General features: G+C 36.9%; 1 protein-coding gene across 1 annotated transcript in view; it reads left to right on the top strand.

Annotated features, from left to right (window-relative positions):
* The window catches only part of LOC129514655 (docking protein 6), a 363,401-nt gene that overhangs the window by 94,662 nt on the left and 243,380 nt on the right, over window positions 1–25,359 (top strand). The window contains exon 2 of the mRNA XM_055333417.1: window positions 15,726–15,833. Within this exon, the coding sequence (XP_055189392.1) occupies window positions 15,726–15,833 (108 nt within the window). The remainder of the gene's footprint in view (window positions 1–15,725; window positions 15,834–25,359) is intronic.

The raw sequence follows: 25,359 nt of genomic DNA, 5'->3' as shown, positions 1-25,359 counted from the left end.
TCCAGTTCTTGAGAACCAAGACTTTCTTATAGATATTTAGGATATGTTTCTCTATGATTTAAGTGAACAGAAAACAAATGGGAAAGGGTATCTGAGTGAAGACTGAGAAAGGCATTTCCCACACATAGGTGATTTAAAAAAAAAAAAAAAAGCAAACGTATAGAATCTCTCTTTTAGTTCTTTCTTTGTTTTTAGCATCCTCCTACTCAGCCTGCCTCCCACCCCCACCCCACCAGGCCCAGGCTTTCATCCTTGAAGGAATTCAACCTGTCTTCCTATCTTGGTATAAGTTTTCCCATCTTTATACTATATGTTGACAAATTGGATTTAAATAATTTTTTTTAAAAAAATTTAAAAATCAGTACTTTAACACCTTGTTTAAGATTCAAAAGACATGATTCATGAGGAAATAATGTAGTCATTACAAATATAGGCTCTGAAACTAGATTATCAAGACTTGGTTCTATATCTCAGTTAGTGTCTTTTTTCTTTTTAACATTTCTGTGCCTTCATCATATATAAAACAATGTAATGGCAGAGCTGAAAAGCATTATTTTATGGATGAAATGAGTTAATACATTGGACATATTCAGACCAACGTGTAGTCTGGTGTAAGTGCCCACCTTGGAGATTGTGAAAGATGGCAGTAGTCCCCTTCCCTATGGAGGATATTTTCCAAGACCCTCGGTGGATGCCAAAACCACAGATAGTACCTAACCCTATGTATATTCAGTTTTTTCCTGTGATGAAGTTGAATTGATAAAGGGGTACAGAAAGACATTAACAATAATAACTGTTAGTAAAATACAACAATTATAATAGTACACTAATGTAAGTTATGTGAATGTGGTCTTGTCTTTCTCAAAATACCTTATTGTACTATGCTCACCATTCTTCTTGTGATAATCTGAGATGATTAAATGCCTACATGATGAAATGAAGGCAGGTGAATGACATAGGCAGTATGACGTACCTTAAGCTACTATTGACATCCTGATGATGTGTGCTGAGGGGGATCACCTGCATCTGGACCATGGTTGGGTAACTCAAATCACAGAAAGCAAAACCAGGAATAAAGGGGACTATTGTGTATATGTATAAGGCATTGATTTATTGACCCAACCGTTTTTAAGTAGTCACTTTGCTATGAATGAATTTAGGGATGGCAGAGGACTGCTATGATTTATAAGCTATGGCTCCTTCTCTGAAGGAGATTATAATCCAATCAGAGAGATTAATTTTCAAAAGACAGCGAAGAACAAATTTTAAAGGAAAACAGGGTAAAGAGACATCTCTTTTCACTGCTCTGACCTAGGAAAGCTCCATGACAGAAATAAGACAAGATAGGACTCAAAAGGTAGCTGGGGTTCTAAAACGTGAATTAAAAAATAAGGGTATTTCAAATAAGGAATATGAAGCAAACAAAGAAATGAAAGCAAATATATTCAAGAGTAAACCAATGCAGTTTAAGGAGAGGATTTAATGGGAGAATTGATAAATGTTTCATTAGACTTTGTGATTAGTTTATGAAGGTTCTTGGATGGCAAGCTTCAGAATTCAAGATTTCTTTTATAAGCAATGGGCAGTGGTGAAGCATGAAAGGTTTGATGTTATATGCTTATTTTTTGGTCCAAAGGGATATATGGCCAGAGCTGTGCTTTAAGACATTTACTGTGCAGTAGTCTATAAGTTATAGTGGAATAAAACAATGTGAAGGCAGGGATCAGATAGGAGGCCACTAGAACAGTACTTCTTAAAGTGAGACCTCATTCGTCTTTAATAGAGAAGATGAAAAGTAAGGGAGAGATACATGCATAAGTGATTAAATGTATTTGTCAACTAAATGGATATTTGAATAGTGGGGGATAGAAAGAGTTTCTAAGGCTGATAAGGGAAAAAGGGGGAGGCACCCTAAGAAATTTTATTAATCCATCACAAATTAGGAAAAGAGTAAAATATTAAAATGGAAAACAAATAATGAGATGGTGGAAAATTCAAATGTATCTGTAACTACATAAATGTAAGTGGATTATGCATTTCTATTAATAAATAAAGTCATAAACACCCTGCTGTAAAGGAAATAATTGACAAATTTGACTATGTTGAAATTAAAAACTTTTGGATGAAAAATTAAACCATAAAAAATGAAAAGTCAAGCTACAAAATGTGTTTCCAACACATCTAGCTGATAAAGGACTTAAAATTGAAATATATTTTTAAATTCCTACAAATCAACAAGCAAAAAAGGAAAAAAATACAGCATATTAAGATGGATAAAGCTCAATCATATAATTGGAAATGAAAATTAGGTTTTGTAAGGTGTTATATATGATGTTTTATGCCATTGATGCAAAATTTAAGATTGAAAATTAACTGATATTGCTAATACAGGCATTAAAATGTATTACAAAATGTTAGTCCTTGATGGATGCACATTAACTTTAAGGTATGGTATGCAATACATATATTAAAAAAGAATTTAATTTTAGTGACTGCAGACCATATAAGCTCTATAATTTCTTTTATATTATGTAAAATTTTACTTATAAGTGATATTTTTAGTAATTCCTTAAAATCATTATCAAATCTCTCATCTTTTTATGGCCCACTGAAATAAGACCAGTAACTTCAGTTATAATCAGGTTTATTACCAGAAAACTCACATCAGTCAGAACCATAGTATAAGTTCCCTATTGGAGACCAACACCTGAATATTATCATTACATTTAAAGAGCAGTGGATTACTAGGGGCATTGAATAATTCTATTTTAGGTTGATAGATTTCATTCAAGAAAATTCAGAAGGTACATAGACTTAAGCCAACTTGATAAACCAGTTTGAAATAGAAGTAATGGAAACATGTTTGCTGGTTTGGGATTTTAAATAGAGTAAACTTTATAGTTTTTAAGAGAAAACATTAAATGTTGAGTAGCAGGAGAGAAATCAACATTGAAGGAGTCTGCAAATTTACATCAAGAAACTGAAGTTAAATAATATTTTCATGAGGAGGATATAGTTAATAAGAGATAGACTGGAAAGCATCTATTTTACAGGGAGGCTACAGTTAATAATTTTGTCAAGAGCAATTTTCATAATGCAAATGTTTAAATGTCCCATCAAACTCCGTAAACCTACAACTAAAGTCATTTCTCAGGTTTTCCAACAATTGAGTAAATGCCATCATTCATTTAGTCATGAAGGTATGAAAATTTAGATGTAGTTTTAATCCATCCCCAGCACGCTCATGTTTCGCTGATTGTGAAGCTGTAAATTTCCTCTGTAATGGTTTTCATAAAGGACTCATCGTCTTTGTCACCACTGTCTTCAACCTTGGGTGAGTTCTAGTCTCTTTCTCTGGTGTGAATGAATGTACTAATGACCTGAGGACATTTTTGTACTGTCATAGTCATCGTTAACCCTGATGTTGGTCTAGTATTCTTTAAATATTATTTCCATAATAGTGCTCCCTTTATAAACTGATCATTGACTTCCCTTTTCTGCTGCAGCAAATGAAAGCTCCCTCTGATGGAACTAGAGCGTGTGATGCTAAGCAAGTAAGTCAGTCAGAGAAAGACAAATACCATTTGATTTCACTCATATGTGGACTTTAAGAAAACAGATGAACATAGGAGAAGAGAAGCAAAAATAAAATAAGATGAAAATAGAGAGGGAGGTAAACCATAAAAGACTCTTAACTCTAGGAAGCAAACTGAGGGTTGTTGGAGGGGAGAAGGGAGGGGAGATGGGGTAACTGGGTGCCCGGAATTAAGGGGACACATGATGGAATGAGCACTGGGTGTTATGTGCACCTGATGAATCACTAAATTCTACCCCTGAAACTAGCAATACAGTATAAGTTAAGTAAATTGAATTTAAATAAAGAATTTTTAAAAAGTGAGAGAAAGCTCCTGATTTTTAAGGACCACTACCATTTTTATTTTTAAGTCTTTATGTCATTCCTAGATGTGTTTCTTTCTTTTTTCTTTTTTTCCCTCAATTCAAATCATTCTTAAAGGGGCATCACTTCTCTGGGTTTCAGCCGTAGATTTGGGGATGGTTTAGATAAAGGAAGGGAAGTCAAGGCAAAACAAGATCTGAAACCTATATGACTAAAAATATGCTTCACAAATGGAGGAAATAAGAAACCCAGAAGGAAAAGTCAAATCAAGAGGAAATGTTTTCAGCTTTGATTTGGATATTTGACTCCTACTTACTGGTCACTGTTCAGTTTGAAACTGTGATCCCAAAACTCTCGGCAAGATTTAACCCTATACTAACTGGGCCCATAAAATAAAAGCAAACTGGTTGTTCATGGAGTACCATTGGCACTGATTATTGAGTTCCACTTGTACAACAGACTGATGAAAGTACCATGAATTTCCAAAAGCACACATTGATAGAGAGCCAAAGAATATTCTGATTTTGGAGGAACTAAAACTCAGAAGACGTGGTTCTTTCCTGGTGAGCTTGAGCAAAGGGAAAGGATTTTTGTTCCCTGTCCTGTCCTTGTTGGGTTGTCTGAAAGTGGGATGCTGAAGGAGTACCATTGTGAGAATCCTTCCAGTGCTGTGATTGTTTCCAAAAACTGCCACCTGCTGGGGGTACTGCTCAGCAGGTCTGCTCTACAACCCGCTTTCATTCTCATGATAATGATGACAATTTCACACTCTCAACCTAAAACTTGAGATTGCAGTGAAGCATTTCCTGTCTGGCTGTGACTCTGAAGCCTGTGTGTATCCTCTCCTGGTATTTCATCGATGGCCCAGTAGACAAATGCAGTGGAGAGAACTATATGCATTCAGGGGAGAAACAAATAACACTTGGCCTCCTCACAGATTGCCACTAGGGAGAACTGGGAATCATCGTTCACTCTTGTGAATTTTATGATTGTTTTTTGGGATAATTACAATAAAGTGGAAGTGATATAATAGAAATGGAAGAGACTAACACATTCATTTTGGTCATCCCACCACATGAAATGAGAAAAATCAAGATTTATATATTGCTCTTTAAACATCGTCTCAATGTTAGCCTACAGCTGTGTTTATATATTGCATTAGACAATATGGAGAGCCCTTCCCTGATGGAGTTGGTGAGAACTTTCTCGTAAAGATGAGCTGAGATGATGCTCGAATGAGAAAGGAAAAGTTTTTTAATTTTTTAGTCCTTTGATTTATAAATAGCTGTGGTTACACCGTGATCGATGCATATATATTTATGTGTTATTTATATGCATACATAAACTGAAATTTTAAAAATCAAGTAGTAATGTGTACATGTGCACGTATGCATAAATATAAATGGCTAGGCATGCACAAAATGACAGTGCACCTCTGCATCCTCTCGTGCTTAATGTCTCACTTTTGCCTCTGTTTTTTTTTTTTTAGTTACAGATTAAACCTAAGAATAGACAGTAAAAATATTTTTAGAACCCTTAAAACCCTTGAATTAGTGACAGAGATTCTTATACTTCAGGAGGTATTCACAGTTTTCTGCTAAATTGGTTACTAGATTTTTAAAAAATGTATTTAGACTTGTGGAATATGAAAGAAAATCCACATATATTTCACATTCCCAGCAATGTCCTCCACCTTTCTGCCTTTTTACACTGTGGACTGCTTGGTGCCCCTTGTAACACCTTTATCATTGCCTTTGGCTTGTTTCATGTTTTCCGCCTTACCTCTTATACACTCTTAAGTATTTCTAGTAAATTCCCATGAAGACAAAAACATTTTGTTTTTTTTTTAAGATTTATTTATTTATTTATTCATGAGAGAGAGAGAGAGAGAAAGGCAGAGACACAGGAGGAGGGAGAAGCAGGCTCCATGCCAGGAGCCCAATGTGGGACTCGATCCCGGGACTCCAGGATTGTGCCCTGGGCCAAAGGAAGGCGCCAAACCGCTGAGCCTCCCAGGGATCTCCTGTTGTTGTTTTGTTTTTTTTTTTTTTAAGATTTTTTAAAATTTATTTATGATAGACATAGAGAGAGAGAGAGAGAGGCAGAGACACAGGCAGAGGGAGAAGCAGGCTCCACGCAGGAGCCCGATGCGGGACTCGATCCCAGGTCCCCAGGATCACGCCCCGGGCTGCAGGTGGCCCTAAACCGCTGCGCCACCGGGGCTGCCCTGGGTTTTACATTAATCAGAGAGCCATTGCATTTATGTCAGAGAACAAAGCAGACTGAAGTATTGCAGGGTCGCAGGTGTGTACAGAGGAGAACCCACAATGGTTGTATGGACTCCCAGCAGCCTGCACCCCCAATTTGGGCAAACAGAGCCACAGAATATAACATTGCAAGCGACAGCTGCAAGTCTTACCATACAGAGAAGACATACTTTAGTAGAAGTCAACCTGAAATACCCAGTCACCCAACTGGTCTGGCATATTCTTGGTGCTATATAGTTATTTTTAAATATTGATTCCATTTGTAACTTCTGCTTCATCTAAGAATCCTAAATTGCTTAGGTTTCAGTTTACTTTAGAATGTCTACTCTAACCCATTAAAGAGCTGATACTGCTTGGCGTTCTGAATATGATTGTAGTCTCAAAGCCAAGATGCTTACCTGGCCTGACTCTCCCCTTTCTTTCTGCTCTCATCTCCTGCTGGCCTCACTCTGGTTCACTGCCCTCCATACCGGCCAGAATTCTTTGCAGTTCCTGGAGTCCTTCAGGCAAGTCCCATATCCAGGATCTCTGTCCTCAGATGTCCCTGTCACTCCTCTTCCTCCAACCCACCATCCTTGCGTCATGATTCCCTTCACAGCACTCAGCACTGTTGAAAAGACTACTTACAAATGCACTTAATTTATCTGCTATCACTTGTCTCTCCACTGGAATGGACCGTTCCATGAAGCACGAACTTTGTCTCCATAAGGATAGAAACTTGGGGGTTGTTGTTATCATTTACTTTATTTATTTATGTATTTCTTTATTTTTACTACTGTATCCAGAGAACATAAAGCTCTCCAATATTTTAAAAAAATATTTTATCTATTTATTCATGAGAGACATAGAGAGAGAGGCAGAGACACAGGCAGAGGGAGAAGCAGGCCCCATGCAGGGAGCTTGATACGGGACTGGATCCCAGGACTCGATCTCAGGACTCCAAGATCACACCCTGAGCCGAAGGCAGCCACTGAACTACTGAGCCACCCAGAGATCTCCTCTCCAATATTTTTTGAATGAATGGATGGGACTGATTCTGGTCTTGGTAGATATTTATCAGCAATTAAGTATAAGCCAGTATTGAAAATTACCGAAGTTCATATCTATATTGAAAGGATAGCTAAAGCTGAATTCATCAGTGCATCATGGTATCAGGCTGTGTATTAACTACTTTTTACAGAAACAGATTGTGTGTTTCACTAGGACCATAGACATTTTATGGGAAAACGAAGACCCAGGACAGGGGACTCAGCACTGTGCATTTGCAGTTGCTCCTAACATTGGCCTGCAGTAACCATTCCTGGGTGGGCTTTGCTTATTGGTTCATCTGATACAAGTTATAAACAAATAATTGAATTCTGTATTCCAAGTCATCATTCCTATGGTATTTGACTTTGAGAAGGGAATACAAATATAAGCTGCTCCCAGATATGCCACATACTGCTATATGCTTTAAATTCTCTATAGAGATAAAGTTTCTCTAGTGCAGTGGACCCTCAGCTTTGGCACTTCCTACAACCATAAATCCTGCCAAGTTTCTAGCCAAGTCCTATTTGAAGTGAAGAGTCCATTAGGTCAACATGATGGAAAAGGTCCATTCAGTCCGACTTTTGGTTAAGGTGAAGCTTGTGGTTGAGTCCTATCTACATAACATAGTCATGGCTATGAGCTAAAGCCAAGATATCCCCATTTCCTTCACTGTGAGTCCTAAGTGGAAAAAGGATGTCCTTTGTGTAAAATCACCTTGAAAAGAGAAAGCACTCAGGAAAAGAGATTGCTATGAGGTAAAAGAGTTTCCATCAGATAGAAAGGAATTAAGAGGGTATTTAATTATGGCAAGCTGGCTGGCTGGCTAATGCAGTGGAAAACCGAGGCTGTAGAACATCTGGGGATTGTGGGGATTTCTGGAGTCCTAGTAACAGTGTGAAATTTTCTAGAAGGAAAAGCCTGAAGCATACCAATAGCCTGAGTGGTGAGACAACTGGTATGTTTGGGAGATAACTCTGAAAGAGGAGGCGAAATCAATCAATCCCTCAGGAGAGAGTGAATCAGCTCCCTGAGCCATGATGGGGGCAGGCAAGAGTGTCATCAGCTAAGGGACAGGACAGAGGAGGAAAGTGCATCTTCTTGTGAGCAATAAGTTCTGTTGCTAACCAGCCAAATGGTCCCTGCATCTTTAGATGCCCTTGAATAGCCAAGAAGAAGAGAGCGCACCATCCCCTCCCACATAGCACTAATGAAGAGCCTTTGTTATTTTGTCTCATAGGACAAAAACAAAAATAAGGTACCTAATTTCACTTATGTGATTCTTTTTCATGTAGTTGAAGAAGAATTCATATTTTCTGTTTATAAGCAAAATAAAACCTACTCAATTTTTTCCTCCCTCAGAGGAGTGATTTCCTGGGCTCAAGCAGTCATTTTTGCTACTCTTCCCTGGAATTTCTCCAACATATTTATTATATAAGGCATCGCTTCTAAGTCCTACAGCAGAACATAGGACAGTATTAAAATCCTGTTTGATGAACAGTAACAAAGAAGTGATTTCCTTATGCTTCTACTTCTTTATGCTGCTAGTATGAAGGTTGTTTTTGGATTGCTGACTCATGCTGAATTTGACTTCACATTGACACAGAATGATACTTGCAAAGTCTCGGCATGAGGGCCCTTTTTATTATTTACTCTGATAATAAAGCAAAGCCTTTTGAAAATCTGCATCAAACAAGAAAATAAAATGAAAACCTCTGCATTTATTTTTTTACTATTTTAAGTTTACATTTTCTTTTACTATTTTAAGTTTACATTTTCTTTTACTATTTTAAGTTTACATTTTCTTTTACTATTTTAAGTTTAAAAATTCAACTAGATCTCTAATCAAAATATAACTAGTCCAAATAGCTATGATGCACTTACATTATTTTTCCTAATAAACTATTTGTTCTCATCACTTTACTATGAGATTTTCATTAGACTTTTGAAATATCAAAAATAACTTATTGAGATAAATTGAGGAAATTTGTACCGTTGACCTTGAACACCCAGTTATTTTACCACCAAAATGGGTTTATTCAGGAATAGCAGAGGAAATGCAGTTTGAGTCAAGCAAGCTGTAGTGAACCACAGGCAAGTCCGGAGAACAAGGGAGAGGAACACCTCATTCAGGAAATGAGGGCTGTTGGGAGGAACTGTTAAAATTAACAAAAGTCCATTGGAGTAAATTGAGAGTTCAGAGTATGGTGGCTCTTCATTGGCTGAGTTGTGACATCTCTCACCGATTAGGTTGTTGCCAGGCAAGGAGAAAATCTTCCTTCCCTTTGCTGGGCCAGTACAGTATAGGCATCTTCCCGTTGGGAATACAAGGTGTTTCTTCTTGTTGAGTGGTAGGGTGTGAGAGATCCCTCTTTTGGCCTTTGATTTCATTTTTTAATTATTATTTTTAAGATTTTATTTATTTATTTGAGAGAGAGAGAGAGAGAGCACGAGCAGTTGGGAGAGGCAGAGGGATAAGCAGACTCCCCACTGAGTAGGAAGCCCAACATGGGACTCCATCCCAGGACCCTGGGATCATGACTTGAGCTGAAGACAGCCTCTTAACCATCTGAGACACCTAGTTGCCCCCCTTTGACTTCATTTTAAAAGAAGTTTTATTCAGTTTCACAACAGGTACAGATATGCGGATATGCCCCTGCCCACTTTAGAAGTAAGACAGTCCATTATTTTACCAGCAAATGAGTTTATTTGGGAATAGCAGAAGATTTGAAAGTCAGGATAAGCCAGCTATAGTGAAAGCCATAGGCAAGTCCAAGAGCAAAGGAGAGGGACATTATAGAGAAAAAGGAGGAAATTGGAAAGGATTGTTTTGAACAAAAGTCTACCAGAGGAAGGGGAGGGTCCAAGGTGATGACAGTTTTTCATAGACTTAGTTGCCAGGCAAGGAAGGAAATGCTCCGTCCTCCTGTTGGAGTGGCAAAGCCATGTTGGACTTGCCAGGTGAGAATCTCTTCCTGTGGAGGTCTGTAACTGACCAAGAGTGGTGGTGAGTGAGGGCTCTCTGTTCTGGCCTCTTAACTCCCATTGCAAGTGAGATTTTTGTGTATTAATTTTCACAATGAAAAATACCTGGTTAGTAGTCTTCAAAACTGTTTGGGACGCCTGGGTGGCTCGGTGGTTGAGCGTCTGCCTTTGGCTCGGGTTGTGATCCCGGGGTCTGGGATCGGGTCCCGCGTCGGGCTCCCTGCATGGAGCCTGTGTCTCTGCCTCTCTCTCTCTGTCTCTCATGAATAAATAAATAAAAAACTAAAAAAAAAACAAAACAAAAACAAACAAAACTGTTGAGATAATGAATAGCAAAAACAAAACAAAACAAAACAAAAGACTGAAACTATAAAAAAAAAATCAGAGGGGTCCAGGGAGACAAGACAACTAAATGCAATGTGGTGCCCTGTATTGGATCCCGAAACAGAATAAGATATTGGTGGAAACACGAGTGATTTTTTAATAGACTTTTTAGTTTAGGTAATAATATTTTACCAATGTTACTTTCTTTGAAAAATGTACCATGGTTATTTAGAATATTAATATTAGCGGTAGCTGGGTAAAGTCTATTTAGAACCTCTCTGCACTATTTTGCAACTGTTTTATAAATCTAAAAAACCAAAACCATAGTTTTCTTATTTCAAAATAAGAAACTAATAATTTGAGGGTCTCTGCTTGGTAAATAGGCTATTAAATCAAATCTTCAACAATAATTCTTTTCTTTATGTGGTTACCTCTCTTAATGTAATAGCAAATAGATAATATATTAATGAAAATACCCACTCTTTTTCTTATTAACCATTATCAGATTTATTTCATAGTAATACTGAGTGCCAAAGTGGAAACACTTATGCTTTCCAACTTATATTTAACTCATTTTGACATTTTAATAGAAAATAACTATAGTCACACAGGATGGTCATTAGTCAGTGAGTGTGTTTCTGTAGTTCCATGATTATTATAAGTTTTCATCTGACATGATTATGGTTCCTGAGCTATGAGCAATAAAGTGCAAAAGCATAGGGGAAAGCATTCTTCTGTAGGAATGAACTGAAACCTTTTAACCAGGGATCTGGTCTCAATTCCATTCAAAGAGGGTCTTTCTACCTCAACTAGGATTCTAAATCCATTAATAAATAGGAGATAAGTATTGAAAATCTATACACATTCTACTTTGCAAATTATATTTTTATTTATATGTCCCAGATCCTCACATTTCTACTCAGATTCATGTAACTTTTTTCACTCCTTTACAATACTATTACTACTATCACAACTATATCCACTATTTCTGCTAATAATAACAAAATCAAAAGTATGTTTCTTGGTTAGCTTGGGCTACCATGACAAAATACCATCGATTCAGTGGCTTAAACAAAAGACATTTATTTTCTCACAGTTCTAGAGGTTAGAAATCCAAAATCAAGGTGCCAGCATGGTCAGGTTTTTGGGAGAACCCTCTTCCTGACTTGCTGATGGCCACCAGCTCATCTGTATGCTCCCGTGACTTCTTTTGTATGTGTAGGAGCACAGGGAAAGATCAAGCAAGCTCTCTGGGGTTTCTTTTTACAAGGACACTTATCCCAACCTGAGGGCCCCACTCTCATGACCTCATCTAAACCTTCCATCTCAGAGCCCCATCTCCAAATATCATCACATTGGAGGTGAGGAATCCAACATGAGAGTTTAGGAGGAACACGATTTAATCCATTGCAGTGCTCAAAACCCAGGAGTTTTAGATGAGTGTGAGGACTATGCTTCAAACACATACATTAGATATTTTCTGTGTGCTGTCTTATTAAGTCCTCAAAGAGCAACTTCATGAGATATACTGATCTGAATTTATAGAGGAGGAAGTTAGGTCTTGGAGAAGTTAAAATAACTTCTGCAAGACAAGGCATTTACAACATAGCAGAATGTGCATTGAAAATCAAGTTGTTCTGGCTGAAAAACTATATTCTATATTCTTAGGCATTAGAATACCCTCAATTGATACAAATGTGTGGGATTTATACTAATGACTGAGTTGAAATGATTCACCCTGGGCAAAAATTGATTCACACTGTATTGTGGAAAGAGAAATTTTAGGAGGAGAGTAAACTTATGCATTTTTTTCTGTTTTTCTTTTTTAGCTGTGTATTAATACATGTACATTGCCATATTGGTTAAGAATATCCAAACCATTGAGGAATTAACAGGAAATCACTTACATTCAACAGAGTATTTAGACAAGTTTGTCTGTTAATAGTATATATAATATAATTGTCATAATTATCAGAATTATTTGAAACCTTTAAAAATATATTGGTACAAGCAATGATTTTTTTACAATGTATGTAAATTCCATAATGGCTATGGATGTGCTGAACAAAGTCTGCCGCTAAGAGTGTTTTATCTGTTTTGCGTTGTACTACCTTCTGTTAGTTCATGACTCCTCTGTAGCCTTACAGAGGCATGAGCTTTGTATATTTTGTTTCTATTCACTGTCACGGTAATGCTATGATATAGGCATTATTTTACTTTATGCAAACTAAGAGAAGGAGGCATGCTCAGAGGGTTCAGTGACTTGCCCAGAGTCACATGGCTCTCACAAGGGGCTGAGCTGGAATTCCAAGTCCAGTCTTTCTGGTCCCACAGTCTGAGTTTCAGAGATCATCAATATATTTATTTTTTATTTATTTTTAAATATTTTTATATCATGGTTCTAATTGTTCTGGCTGTAGAATGTTGGATCTGAGTATTCTGGATCTGAATTTTGTTAGAATTATGTGTCATTAGTAAAAAAGTGTCCTTACAAATGACTTTGTCATGCATGGCAAATTGCACCTACTATGTAAGTTAAAGGAGCCTGAGAGAGGAGCTGACCTTAGGAAGAACCTACTGTGCACAAGGATGTGGACTCATCTTGTGGACTCTTCCCTCTGTCCTAGGAGGTATCCTTTATTATGAGACATCAAATAATTTGTCTAAGGTTGCACAGCTATAAAATGGCAAAGCCATAATGTAAATCTACCTGTTAGGTTCCAAAATGTTGGGTAAGGTCATTTTGAGGACATTATCACCATTTGACCTGAGAGCTGGACCTCACCCTCTCTCATTCTTGGAAGGTACCTTCCACCCACCCTACTTGTAGATAGAGACGTTTCAAGCACATAATCTTAAGAGAGCAATGTGTTGTTGAGATCATCTGGACTAAATGTGTGACTGAACCCCATTAAGGCTTCTCAATGTCAACTTTTAAGATTTGATGGGAGGGTGCTGAGATGTGCTTGTCTTGTGGCCGCCCAAGAGAAGTCCTGTATGTGAATTCCCTTGCTCATTAAACTTACTAGCTACCAATCTGGGGGGATGGGGGCCTGCCTCATTCTTGGGTATTTCCTTGCCCTCTATGTAAATAGGCCAGTTTCACATTTCACTCAGCGAACTCCTAAATTTGCAAACCAACACCAAGCTTTATTAATTTTTCATTGTACCGAGCTGCCTTTTCCTATGTTTGCATTTTCTAAATTTATTACCTTAAATTTACTTAAAATATAAATATCTTTTTAAAGCTTAAAAAGGGGAATCTATAATGCTAAAAAAAACCATGTAGAATTGAGTTAAAGTTAAACCATATGCTGATGTTATATTGTAATTAGTATTCACAATTCTTTTATCGTATTTTACTGTGAGGGTGGAGCTCAGTAAGGGACCAACTAGTAAATCACTAATTAGAACACAGTGTGCTAAACCCAAGTGTGAGGATGCCTGGGTTTTAAAAATCTTTAAAAAATAAATGAAATCTTAAAAAAATAAATAAACACAAGTGTGGAGGAAGAACGCCAGGACATCTGAGGGAATAATTTAACCCTTTACTTCCAAGTGTATGTGGGTAGGAATCATGGCAGAGGAGTCGGATCTCAAACCAGGTAGAGAAGGAGAGACACACAGATGTGAGCCAAAGCTCAGGGTCATCCTTCAGATGCTTTTCAAAGCTAATGGGGAGAAGCTAAGAAAGGTAGCAGGAGTAAAGTGAAAGTGCGTGCACTGTTACTCTGTTTACTGATTTTACGGAAAGTCTTTTTTTTTTTTTTTAGTTTAATTTATTTATTTATGAGAGACACAGAGAGAGAGAGGCAGAGACATAGGCAGAGGGAGAAACAGCCTCCCTGCAGGGAGCCTGATGTGAAACTGGATCCCAGGGCCCCAGGATCACACCCTGAGCAGAAGGCAGACACTCAACCACTGAGCCACCCAGGTACCTCAATGAGAAGTCTTCTATATAATTACTCTTAGAGTGCTTTTTAACATGGGAAACACTGTCTTCTAGTGAGTAATGAACAATGAATGCTCCAAAGAAGTTATTTATCTGGCCAGTATTAGTGAAAAAGAAAGAGAGAGAGAGAGAGAGAGAGAGAGAAAGGAAGGAAGGAAGGAAGGAAGGAAGGAAGGAAGGAAGGAAAGATGGAAAAAAGAAAAAGCCATAGTATAGCAACTTTGCAGTTTGAATAAAGAAATGGAAGAGAGAAATACAATGATCAAGGTCTGTGAGTTTTCCTTCGGTGCATTTGTTTATGGCTACAGAGAGTGTATACTCCAACAAAACTGTGCTAAATATTGAAATTTAAAATTGTGGCCAGTTTGCATTTCTAGACCTTTCCAATTACCGAAAGAAGATTCATTTTATTATTTTTGTCTTAAACATACCTGGGGTGGGTGGCTGACAGAGGGGACATCAACTCAAGGTCCTTTATTAATTAGTCCTTTGAAATAAGGGCAAAGTCCAGGAATAATGGTTTGTGTGTGTAGAATTAATGGTTCTGCTTTTTATTTATTTATTTTTTTACTAAAGCTGGAATCAGACAGAGGTGTGTTCAAATCCTGACACTGTCACTGTCTTTATCTTAAAATGGAGATAAACTACCTCATGTAGTAGTTTGGGGGATTAAATGTGTATATAAAATTTTAGGTGTATTATGTATAATAAGCATTTAACAAGTGCTAGTTACTAGAAAGTATAAAAGGGAAGGCAGATTTTTCCATTATAAAAACACATATCTTTCTGTTTTCTAAATTAATATATGAGCATTTGTTCTTTTGGAGTATATTAATCCTATAAGATGAGTAAATTGTAAAATGTGGTGATTTGTGAAAGATAGAAAATTGAGCATTATACAAGTGCTTGATCTTTTAAATAGTGACTGCATTATCATGGAAAACAGAATTTTTCTGTCACTGGCATACTGAGATAAATATTTCATCTGTATTGACCTCAGATGATTTAATTAGATTAAAGACCATTGAAGCCAGCACATTGAGAACTTCGTACCATAAAATCTTTTCACAAAAGTCGTTTTTATATTAAATATTGTGTTATTAAAAGTTTGCCATAATTTTAATGAATAACCTGGTTAGGACTCAAGAACTGTTCTCTCTGTAAGTACATTAAAGAATTTTTATTTTCAATGGATTAATTGAATAGATAAATTCCTGGCGTTACAAAACTCATGTAAAAAGATAGATGATCAGATTCCTTCATTTGCTTTCAGATTTTCAGACGATGCTGGTTGGTTTTCAAGAAGGCTTCCAGTAAAGGACCCAGAAGGCTAGAAAAATTTCCAGATGAAAAGGCAGCGTATTTCAGAAACTTTCATAAGGTAAGTCACAGTGTTCGGAATCGCTAGGGAATAAGTGGACCCTTGGCATCTACTCATAGAGACATTTCTTTTGATAGATGAAATCCGCAGAGGCAAAAATGCATGACCAGGATAAAATGTCCCTGTTCTGATAAAATGCAAAAGTTATTTTTCTGCTTTATTTTAATCATCTGCTGTAAATGCCAGTGGTACGTTTGCAAAATGAAAGACTCATTTTTATGGCTACTTTGCGAAATGAGATGACTCATAATTCAACTACATCATTTCCCAACGTGCTGAGTAGACATTTTCTCTCTGTTCAGGTTAATTGTGCATTTGTTACTTTGATTTAAGCTGTGGGCAATATTTAGGAGATAAAGCTTTGGAGGCTGGTGTTAACCGCACTAATGATTCCACTAATGTGCGTAGTAGTTGCTGTTTATAGCTTTGGTAAGAAAGGCTCATCAACTATGCTGATGTGTAGGATGTGGCCGCACATTCTATGAATGAAATATCAATTTACAAAGAATTAAAACTATGTAGGATATAACCCTAGAAAGACATTAAAATATGCCATCTAATGTTGTCTTTGGTGATAACATCAAATTGCAGCTAAGTATTGGATAATTACCTGGAGAATTCATGGCCAGAACTCTGAATTGTGAAGTGGTATTTTTTGTTGATAAAATGCCTCAATAAGCCCAGGATATGATTTATTTTCTCATGGTCGGTAACACTGAGTAAGTCACCCTGAATAATGTAAGGATTTTGTGGACTTTATTTTATGTGATAAGTAGTCCAGTTCCTCGTTCCTCCTTTTATTAAAATAGAGTGCTTGCCAGGGTTTGGGGGTGGGAGTGATAAATAGATATAGCAGAGAGGACTTTCAGGACTGTGAAACTATACTTTATGACACCCAAATGGTGGATGTATGTCATTAGAAATTTGTCCAAGGGATCCCTGGGTGGCGCAGCGGTTTGGCGCCTGCCTTTGGCCCAGGGCGCGATCCTGGAGACTCAAGATCAAATCCCACATCGGGCTCCCGGTGCATGGAGCCTGCTTCTCCCTCTGCCTGTGTCTCTGCCTCTCTCTCTCTCTCTCTGTGACTATCATAAATAAATAAAAATTAAAAAAAAAAAAGAAATTTGTCCAAACTCATAAAATGTACAACACTGAGAGTGAAACTTACTGTAAAATATGGACTTTGGGTGATTATGTTTTATCAAAGGAGATTTGTCAGTTGAAAGCAAATGTCCCACTCGGGTGTGGGATGTGGATGATGGGGGTGGCTGTGCATGTGTAGAGGCAGGGGTTGTAGGGAAATCTCTGTACCTTTTCCTCAGTATTGTGAACCTAAAACTGCTCTAAAAAATAAAATTTATTAAAAAAATAGATTTTTCTACAGTAATGTACTAACCAGTTCTATTACATAAATACTTGACAACCATTAGGGCTTAACATTTGAATTTAACTCTCTATGAGATATTCTATATATTAATGTCAACTTACTGGCAGAGAATCCAAGTTCAAGTTCCTGTCCAGCCACTTACTAGCTCATGAGAGTTTGATTTTCTCATGAGTACATATTGTGTCTCTTTTGAAGACCATTTGAGATAGGATATCAAGGAGCAACTAGCACAGTGGTACCTATTCTAATTATATGAAGTCCCAAGTTACACTGGTATTTTGTATTATGGTTATGATCATGGCAATATTTTAAAAACTTCATTTTGCTGTATTATTTAATAAATATTTATTTATTTAAATAATTAAATAGTTAATAAATGTTTAACTATGTATTGAAAAACTGCAAAGTTGTGAGATATGAGTCTGTGAACTTTAGTTTTTGAGTAAAATTTTGAGAGACTGAGCATACTGGATACTCTGGATTCCTTGTCAGAGGAATTGCCCACTGGTCAATGGCAGTGAATGCTGGCTGGATACTGTCCAGCCAATATATCTAGAGTCTATGCACTCATGACTGGGGTACAATCCTCAAGAAGGAGACAGATCATCCTGGAAAATAGATTGTTGAGAAAGATCAAGAATCTTAATCATTTGTGTGTGTGTGTGTGTGTGTGTGATAAGAACATCTAAGATTGATTCTCTTACCGACTTTCAAGTATATAATACAATATCATTAACTATAGTTACCATGCTGTACATTAAGTGTCCAGAACTTACTCATCTTACCCTCTAACCAGTCATGATGGAGATGCTGACTAACCTTGTTTTAGTAATCATTTCATAATTTACACATGTATCAAAAGATCACATAATATGCCTTAAACTTACATAATGTTATATGCCAGTTGTATCTCAATAATAGAGCTGGAATAAAAACATTTTAACAACAGTACACAGTGGGTAAGATTGTAGGTTCTGGAATCTAGCTTCCATATTTAAGAGCTGTGTGAACTTGCATACGCTATTTAACTTCCATGTACTTAACTTTTCTCCTCTGACAGATAAAGATTATGATACTTTAACAGATTATAATGCAAAAAGGGTTATGGTAGGGAATAAAATGGTACTATAGGCATTTAATGAGATTAAATATAACAAGATTCTATTAATGAATTCCATTTTATAGCTAAGTATGTAACTACTCACTTGGCATATAGTAAATTGTGGTAAACGTTAGCCATTATTAGTCTAGGCTAGATGGGATGGTGGCTTGGGTACAGATGTTAGTGCTGGAGCTGAGGTTGGTAGAAAGCATTTTGGATATGGTTGGTGAACATTGATGTACGTCAGGAGTAGATGTGGAGTGTGAGTGAAAGGCAGGTAGGACTTATGGAGATTCCTGAGTTTGGGCTTGAGCAAGAGAGAAGAGGATGGTGTGATTCATGAACATAGGAAAGACTAGAAGAGCAAGCTTTGAGTAAAATTCCCAAGCCTTCACCGATTGGATGTAGGAGAAATGGAAGAGAGAGGAGGATGTGTTGCTGTCTCTTCCAGACTGGGTGACAGATGAGAGGTCATGCTGTTACAGAGACAGGGATCCTGTGCGGAGGAGGTGTTGTCAGTGGTGAAGAGAAGGCATCCTTGGCATGTTAGATTAGGTATCTTTATGGTACATTCAGATAGATGTTTTCATTAAACAGAGCTGCAGCCAGACTGTGGTGCAGATGCCCAGGTGATGTTAACGTGGGTGTATTATTAATGCCTCTCTGTGAAGGCTTAATCAATGCAAAGTAAAACTCTTTCCTCTAAAAGATGTGGGCTTTGGTACCAGCCTTATGGTCACATTCAGGGTGTTTTACAAGTATTTCAATTCTAAGTTTAACAAGAGTTCCAAAACAAAAAAGTTGACACTTGACCCCCCCCCCAAAAAAAAGCTAATCCAAAAAATGATAGAAAATTATGAAAAGTGGCACTTGAAAGGAAATGCCAAGTAGAATAAATATTAAAACAGTAAAATTCATAGTAATTATCAAGAATGTTTAACTGGAACTTCCAATTGAAATTTTTAACGATTCTAAAGAGAGAATTATTTATGTTACCAAAAAGAAAACTCTGAAGAATACTGACATTTGAAAATAGGAAAAAGAAGAGAAGACAATATCAGAGGCTGTGTGTCCCGCTTTTCCCTGAGGCTTCCCCTCTTGATGAGGACACCACTCCAGAGGTCAGATGGTCTTAATTCGTCCAAGTCCTAAACAACCAGCCATTGAGGCAAAATAGCAATCACAAATGTTTGTGATTTTTATCCTGACATACATGTACTTTTGCTTCTGCAAAATCAAGAGTGAACTATCATTTCCCATGGCTTCTTCCATCTGTAGAATCTTGAATCCTTTTTTTTTTTTTTTGGAAATCTATAAATTTCTTAGCTCCCTCTGATGGTCAGGTAAATAAAGGGAGATCTCTTTATGAAAAAGGTTAACATATTTAAAAATCTTTCTTCTCCTTTGAGCAATTAATTTTCAGTTCAGATATTGGATCCCCAGAATTGAAAAAAAAATTCATTTTTCAAGATAGCTTAAAAGAGACTTGTGTGAATTTCTCCAATTGTTCTATTTATTAATTATTAAGTACATTAAAATTATGATGAGTCAGTTATTTTGATATGCCCTAAAATCTGCTCTAGCGCTCAATAGCAATCAATCAAAATAATCAATCAAGTGAATGAAATATGTCCAGCTTTAGTGAGGGACTAAATCAACCAAATGAATGAAATATATCCCTTAGTGAGGGACTAAGGATGGAATTATTTCTTGGCCAACTTTAACTTTGTGCTGTGCTCTATCTGGAACATACATATTGTAAAGCTTATGAGTATTAATGGTCCCATTTAGACATTTGATATGTTTACTGTGAGAGATCTTGCCGCATAAATCAATTTTTATATGAAACTGCTATAAAATGGTATATACTTTTTTTTTTTTACTTCTTGGTAGAAAGGAATTTGAAATTCAAATCACTAGCTGCTGAAGGAAGTTATTAAAAATGCATTAGGGTTGAAAATGTAGCTGTATATAATTGTCATAACAGATATTCAAAACAAATTTATCCTCAATGAAAACTGAACTAAAGCAATTTACATAGAATCAGCTAATAAATTTTCCTTAATTTTCTAAGCAGATGAAAAAGAAACAGTTCATAGAAATTTTAATAAAATAAATATGAGTGCTGTCTGTAGGGAGGAAAGTATAAATAAAATCCCTGAGAAGGATGAATGAAGATAGAACTATGTGAATTTTCTGTGATGAGGACTACATGATGCCAGAAAAGCAATGCCTGTATTGGGACCAATCTTATTTCTAACCCCCTTACAACCTGACATTGAAAACATCATTTTGTTCTCTCTGCTTTACCTCTTTGTCAGTATTTATCTTTATGTAAAGCAAACATCTGAGAAACTTGGGGAAAAGATGAAGACATCCTTATGAAAAATAGCCGCCTGGAAATATAGCATATCCTTAAAATTAGGAGCAAAACCATAGGTTAGTGTGTAAGCAGCACATGCATATAGTGTGTTATGTTAAAAGCCTTCATTTGATTCCAGTGGCTGGCTATCTGCTTGGATCAGTACACACTTGGTGTGATGTGAAGGGTGTTCAAAGGTTTGGTTTCTCTTAAGGTATCTGCTGGAAGGTCCCAGAGTAATAATCATTTACATTCGGGTATAATATTCATTCATTTGTTCATCCATCTTTTATCTCTTAACTTGAAGAGATCTCAGTTGTTGTTGTTTTAACATAAGCTCCTGTTAATATACACATTGGCTCCTGAGACAGTGACAAGTTAACCCATGATCATTTATTTATAATTTTATTTTATTTATTTATTATTTATTTATTTATTTATTTATTTATTTATTTATGATAGTCATACAGAGAGAGAGAGGCAGAGACACAGGCAGAGGGAGAAGCAGGCCCCATGCACCGGGAGCCCAACCTGGGACTCGATCCCGGGTCTCCAGGATCACGCCCTGGGCCAAAGGCAGGCACCAAACCGCTGTGCCACCCAGGGATCCCTATTTATAATTTTAAAAAGATTATATTTATTTATTTATTCATGAAACATGCAGAGAGAGAGAGAGAGAGGGCAGAGACATAGGCAGAGAGAGAAGCAGGCTCCATGCAGGGACCCGGATGTGGAACTCGATCCCAGGACTCCAGGATCATGCCCTGAGCCAAAGAAGGCAGATGCTCAACTATTGAGCCACCCAGGCATCCCCCATGATCATTTATTTATTGCTTTATTCATATTATCTGATCATGCTAATGATTTAGAGGAGATTCAAAAAAATGGAATATGAAAAGTTGTTTTTTATGTAGGATGAAAAGCAGAGGTAAAATGCCCATGGCAGGATGCATCACCTATGTGGTGTCTCTGAACAGAGATGGGTGGGTCATGAGAATGGGCAACTCTAAAGCCACGATGAGCAAGAGAGATCAGGTGTTCAGACCCTCCTCACAAGGAGGGCATCAGAAGTTGTGATTTCATAATAATAAGGAACTCCCAGAGTTAAACTTGACCTTTGTAATATTTGAAGCAGGTCCATTAAAATTTTACAACATCTAAGATATCTCCAATAAGAATCACTCTGTGCAATTTAAGAATGCATGGAAAGTAGATCACTCAGCAATCAGAATTTTTGTTTACCGCCTGTTGCTCCATAACAAATATCTGTTCACTGAGAAAAAAGAAATCAGACTTTTAGAAAATATCCATTAGACTGACTAAGGGTATATAGAAGTATGATTTATGTTAGCAAAATTATTGTCTTTATTCGACTGTTAAAAACTATCCAATTGTGTGGGAGGCAATCATCCATAATGGTATTACATCAGGAAAAAAAAGTAATATGACTTAATATCTTTCTCTCATTCTACTATCTGTAAAATGCAAATAATGCCATAGCTCACAAAGTGAGATGATAATTTCTTGTAAGATAATAGGTAACATGTAAAACAACTATGGTTGTACAAGTCGTTTCTGCCTCAGATTTTGCATCTCTGAAACTAGGGATATAATTCATACCAACTTCAGAAAAGTTTTGAGACCAATCTGCATGATAAAGTAACTTGTAACTTCAAACATGTCATTGTACGTGGTAAATCAGATAGTATTTTGAGAAAAAATATTCAATCGCACAACCCTGTTATGACTATTTCCATCATTTCTGAAGCATTTTTACATGTATTTAATGGATTTAGATCCAGTGCTCTTTATTAATTCAGAATACATTTCTGGTTTTTTAAAAAAATCTCTCTTTCACCCCGTCTGGCTCATCATGCAGTATCTGACAGATGCAACAAGAGACATGCTTATTGCATCATGTTCACTGAGGATAAATTGTTTTTCTGCCATTTGTGGAAAATCACATATTATTCCACAAGTAATGAATGCATATTCATTTACAACTTACGACTTGAAAAATATTTCAGTGAGAATTTATTCTTGAATTAATACTTTTACCTCACTATAGATATCTATCTAGAAACTTTTATAAATAACAATGCTGTTTTTCGTATTTACTTAATTTATGTAATATTGAAAAAATCAAAGCCTTTATACTGCTAATACTTCTACAAAAAACAAAAATAGAATTTGAATATGCCATTGAAGTTCCAAGATTACAGATCAGTAGCAGCCACTAAACTGATTTTATTGGTTAGAGAACAGGTTCTTAATGTAGGGAACCGTGGGCTTGAAGGTTCGGTGACATCGCTTGTTTTGGTGATAGCTGGGGCATTGCTTCTACTCAGTGTCATTGTCACACATAATTTGACCTCCTGAAGAAATGATGGAATTCTTGCTATCTAGTGTTCAGGGAAATAAGATTTTTTTTGTTTGTTTTATTTTGTTTTGTTTTGTATTGAGACAGAGAGATTTGAGAAAGAGAGCTTGTGTTTGCTTAAAAATGCAACTATTTTCTCCTACTTCTCCTTTTCTATAATCTATCTTTTAATTGAGTTAATCATATTACAAATCCAGTGTACTAGAAAATTAAATTTTAACCTGATTTGCAGTGGCCTGGAAGTTTCCACCAATCCCTTCTATCCTTTTGTGAAAGGATTGTCTTGGTGTAGTGGAGATGGTCCTCGGAAGCTTGGGGCTGCCATAATACCCTCCTGGTTTTCGAGCTGGTTCAGCCAACTCTGACAGCAGTCCAAAAAGTCAACTTTTCTGTGTTTAATTTCAGTTCCAAATTTTTGCAAATAAACCAATGTAGTTGGACCATCATTATTTCCAAGGGTTGCAGTTCCCCATCACTAACAGTAATTATAGTGCAGTTTTCATTTTCTACTGTTGTGTAACAAATCACCGCAAATTCAGAAGTTCAAAAAACACCTGTTTATGAGCTCACCGCTCTGTAGGGCCAAAGGTGTAGTATGGCTGGTTTCTCTGCCTGGGGTTTCACAGCCCTGAATTTAGTTGGACTGAGTTATTTGGTGGCTCTAAAGAAAAATCTGCTTCAAAGCTTCTAATATAGTTGGTGACTTTAGTTCCTTAGAGCCCCACGACTCGACACCCCTGTTTCCTTACTAGCAAGGAGGGACTGCTCTCAGAGCTAGGGGCTACCTGAAATCCTTGATATACGGGGTTCTTTCCCTCTCCAGCACAGAGATGGCGCAACAGGTTTTTTTCAAGCTTTGGCTCTCTGCCTTGTCTTCCATGACCAGCTGGAGAAAAAAAATTCTGCTTTGAGAAAGTTCCCATGACTAGGTCAGGTATACCTGGAGTAGCTGTGTTGTGATCTAACTTGAATGGTTTACCATTTAAATTTGGGGTTCTTTTTGTTTTGTTTTGTTTGTTTTTGTTTTTAATCTTCATATTATTTTTAATTTAGGAGGGAGTTTTTTAGGTTGGAAGAGTGAGAGAACTACTTTTCCCTCACAATGTATGGGAGGTATGTACATGAAAGGCATTCTATTATGCGAAGGCTGATGAGACTGACATTTTAAGCTTGGGGCTTGATTTAATTTAATTTTCTGCTAATTCAGCATCCATTTGTAACTCACTTCTTCCTTTCCCATTGCCACCATAGAGATGGGGAAAAAAACCCTAGATTATTCCTTGTTTACACTTCCCACAGTTAGAAAGTTATGTTTATGGCCAATGAAATAGAAATTTAAACCTGTTAGAAGGTATAGAAAGGATTTTGTGTGCTGATATGGCCAGCAATGTCCCATATTCCTTGTTTCCTACACGAAAAGCATGATGGTTGGAAATGCAGCAGCCATTCTGTGCCCATGAGGAGATGGTCATAAGAGAAATGGGAAGAAGAAGGACAAATATTTGAGCTTGAGATGCTTTCTCATCAAACCACTGGACCAACAGTAATAGCTGCCTCCTTCAGAGTTCTTATATGAAAAAAATAGGTCCTGTTTTTTCAGATCAGTGTCTAGCAACCTTTCATCTGTAAAGGACCTATCTGGTAAAAATTTTAGGCTCTACAAATCCTAAGGTCTCTGTTGTAATTCTTCAGCTCTGCACCAGAGACGTTGTGTAAACAAATGGCTGTGGCTGAGCTCTCATAAAACTACTTGCAGACGCAGGTGATAGACCAAATTTGGCCCGGAGGCCACAGTTTGCATTTCCAGATTTTAATCACTGGAAATTGGATTCTTCTATTACCTGTATATATTTTTGTTTTCTTTTAAACAAAAGATAATAATGCTGGGTATTATGGCTAGATGCTGTAAGTGTGTAGATAAACCTCTAGCTAAACATGATTGGTGGTTAACTAATGGATCGTGCCTAGAATTGGTCTCATAAGCTGAGGGATGTAACCATAATCTCCTTCAGCTTTTCTATATTCTTTGGAATGGATGTGTATTAATGATCAGACCAATACTCTTTTCCACTCTGTGTCAGGTACTCAAGGAGCGTAATTGGACCTATTAGTTATGTTAAGTGGTATCATATACCAAACCATAGACAGCCAGGCTGAAAACTAATTCAGAGCATGGGTGAAATGTAATAGGCATATGACTGTTAATAATGGTTGACTTGTTAGAATTTCACACTTCTTTCAGTTGACTTGTTTTGGGGGGGTGTCCTTCCCTCACCGCTTCTCTCCTTCACCCCT

This window comes from Nyctereutes procyonoides, unplaced genomic scaffold (genome assembly GCF_905146905.1).
Source record: "Nyctereutes procyonoides isolate TBG_1078 unplaced genomic scaffold, NYPRO_anot_genome, whole genome shotgun sequence".
NCBI lineage: Eukaryota > Metazoa > Chordata > Mammalia > Carnivora > Canidae > Nyctereutes > Nyctereutes procyonoides.
The sequence above is the reverse complement of the archived record's forward strand: the minus strand, read 5'-3'. Positions and strand labels throughout refer to the sequence as shown.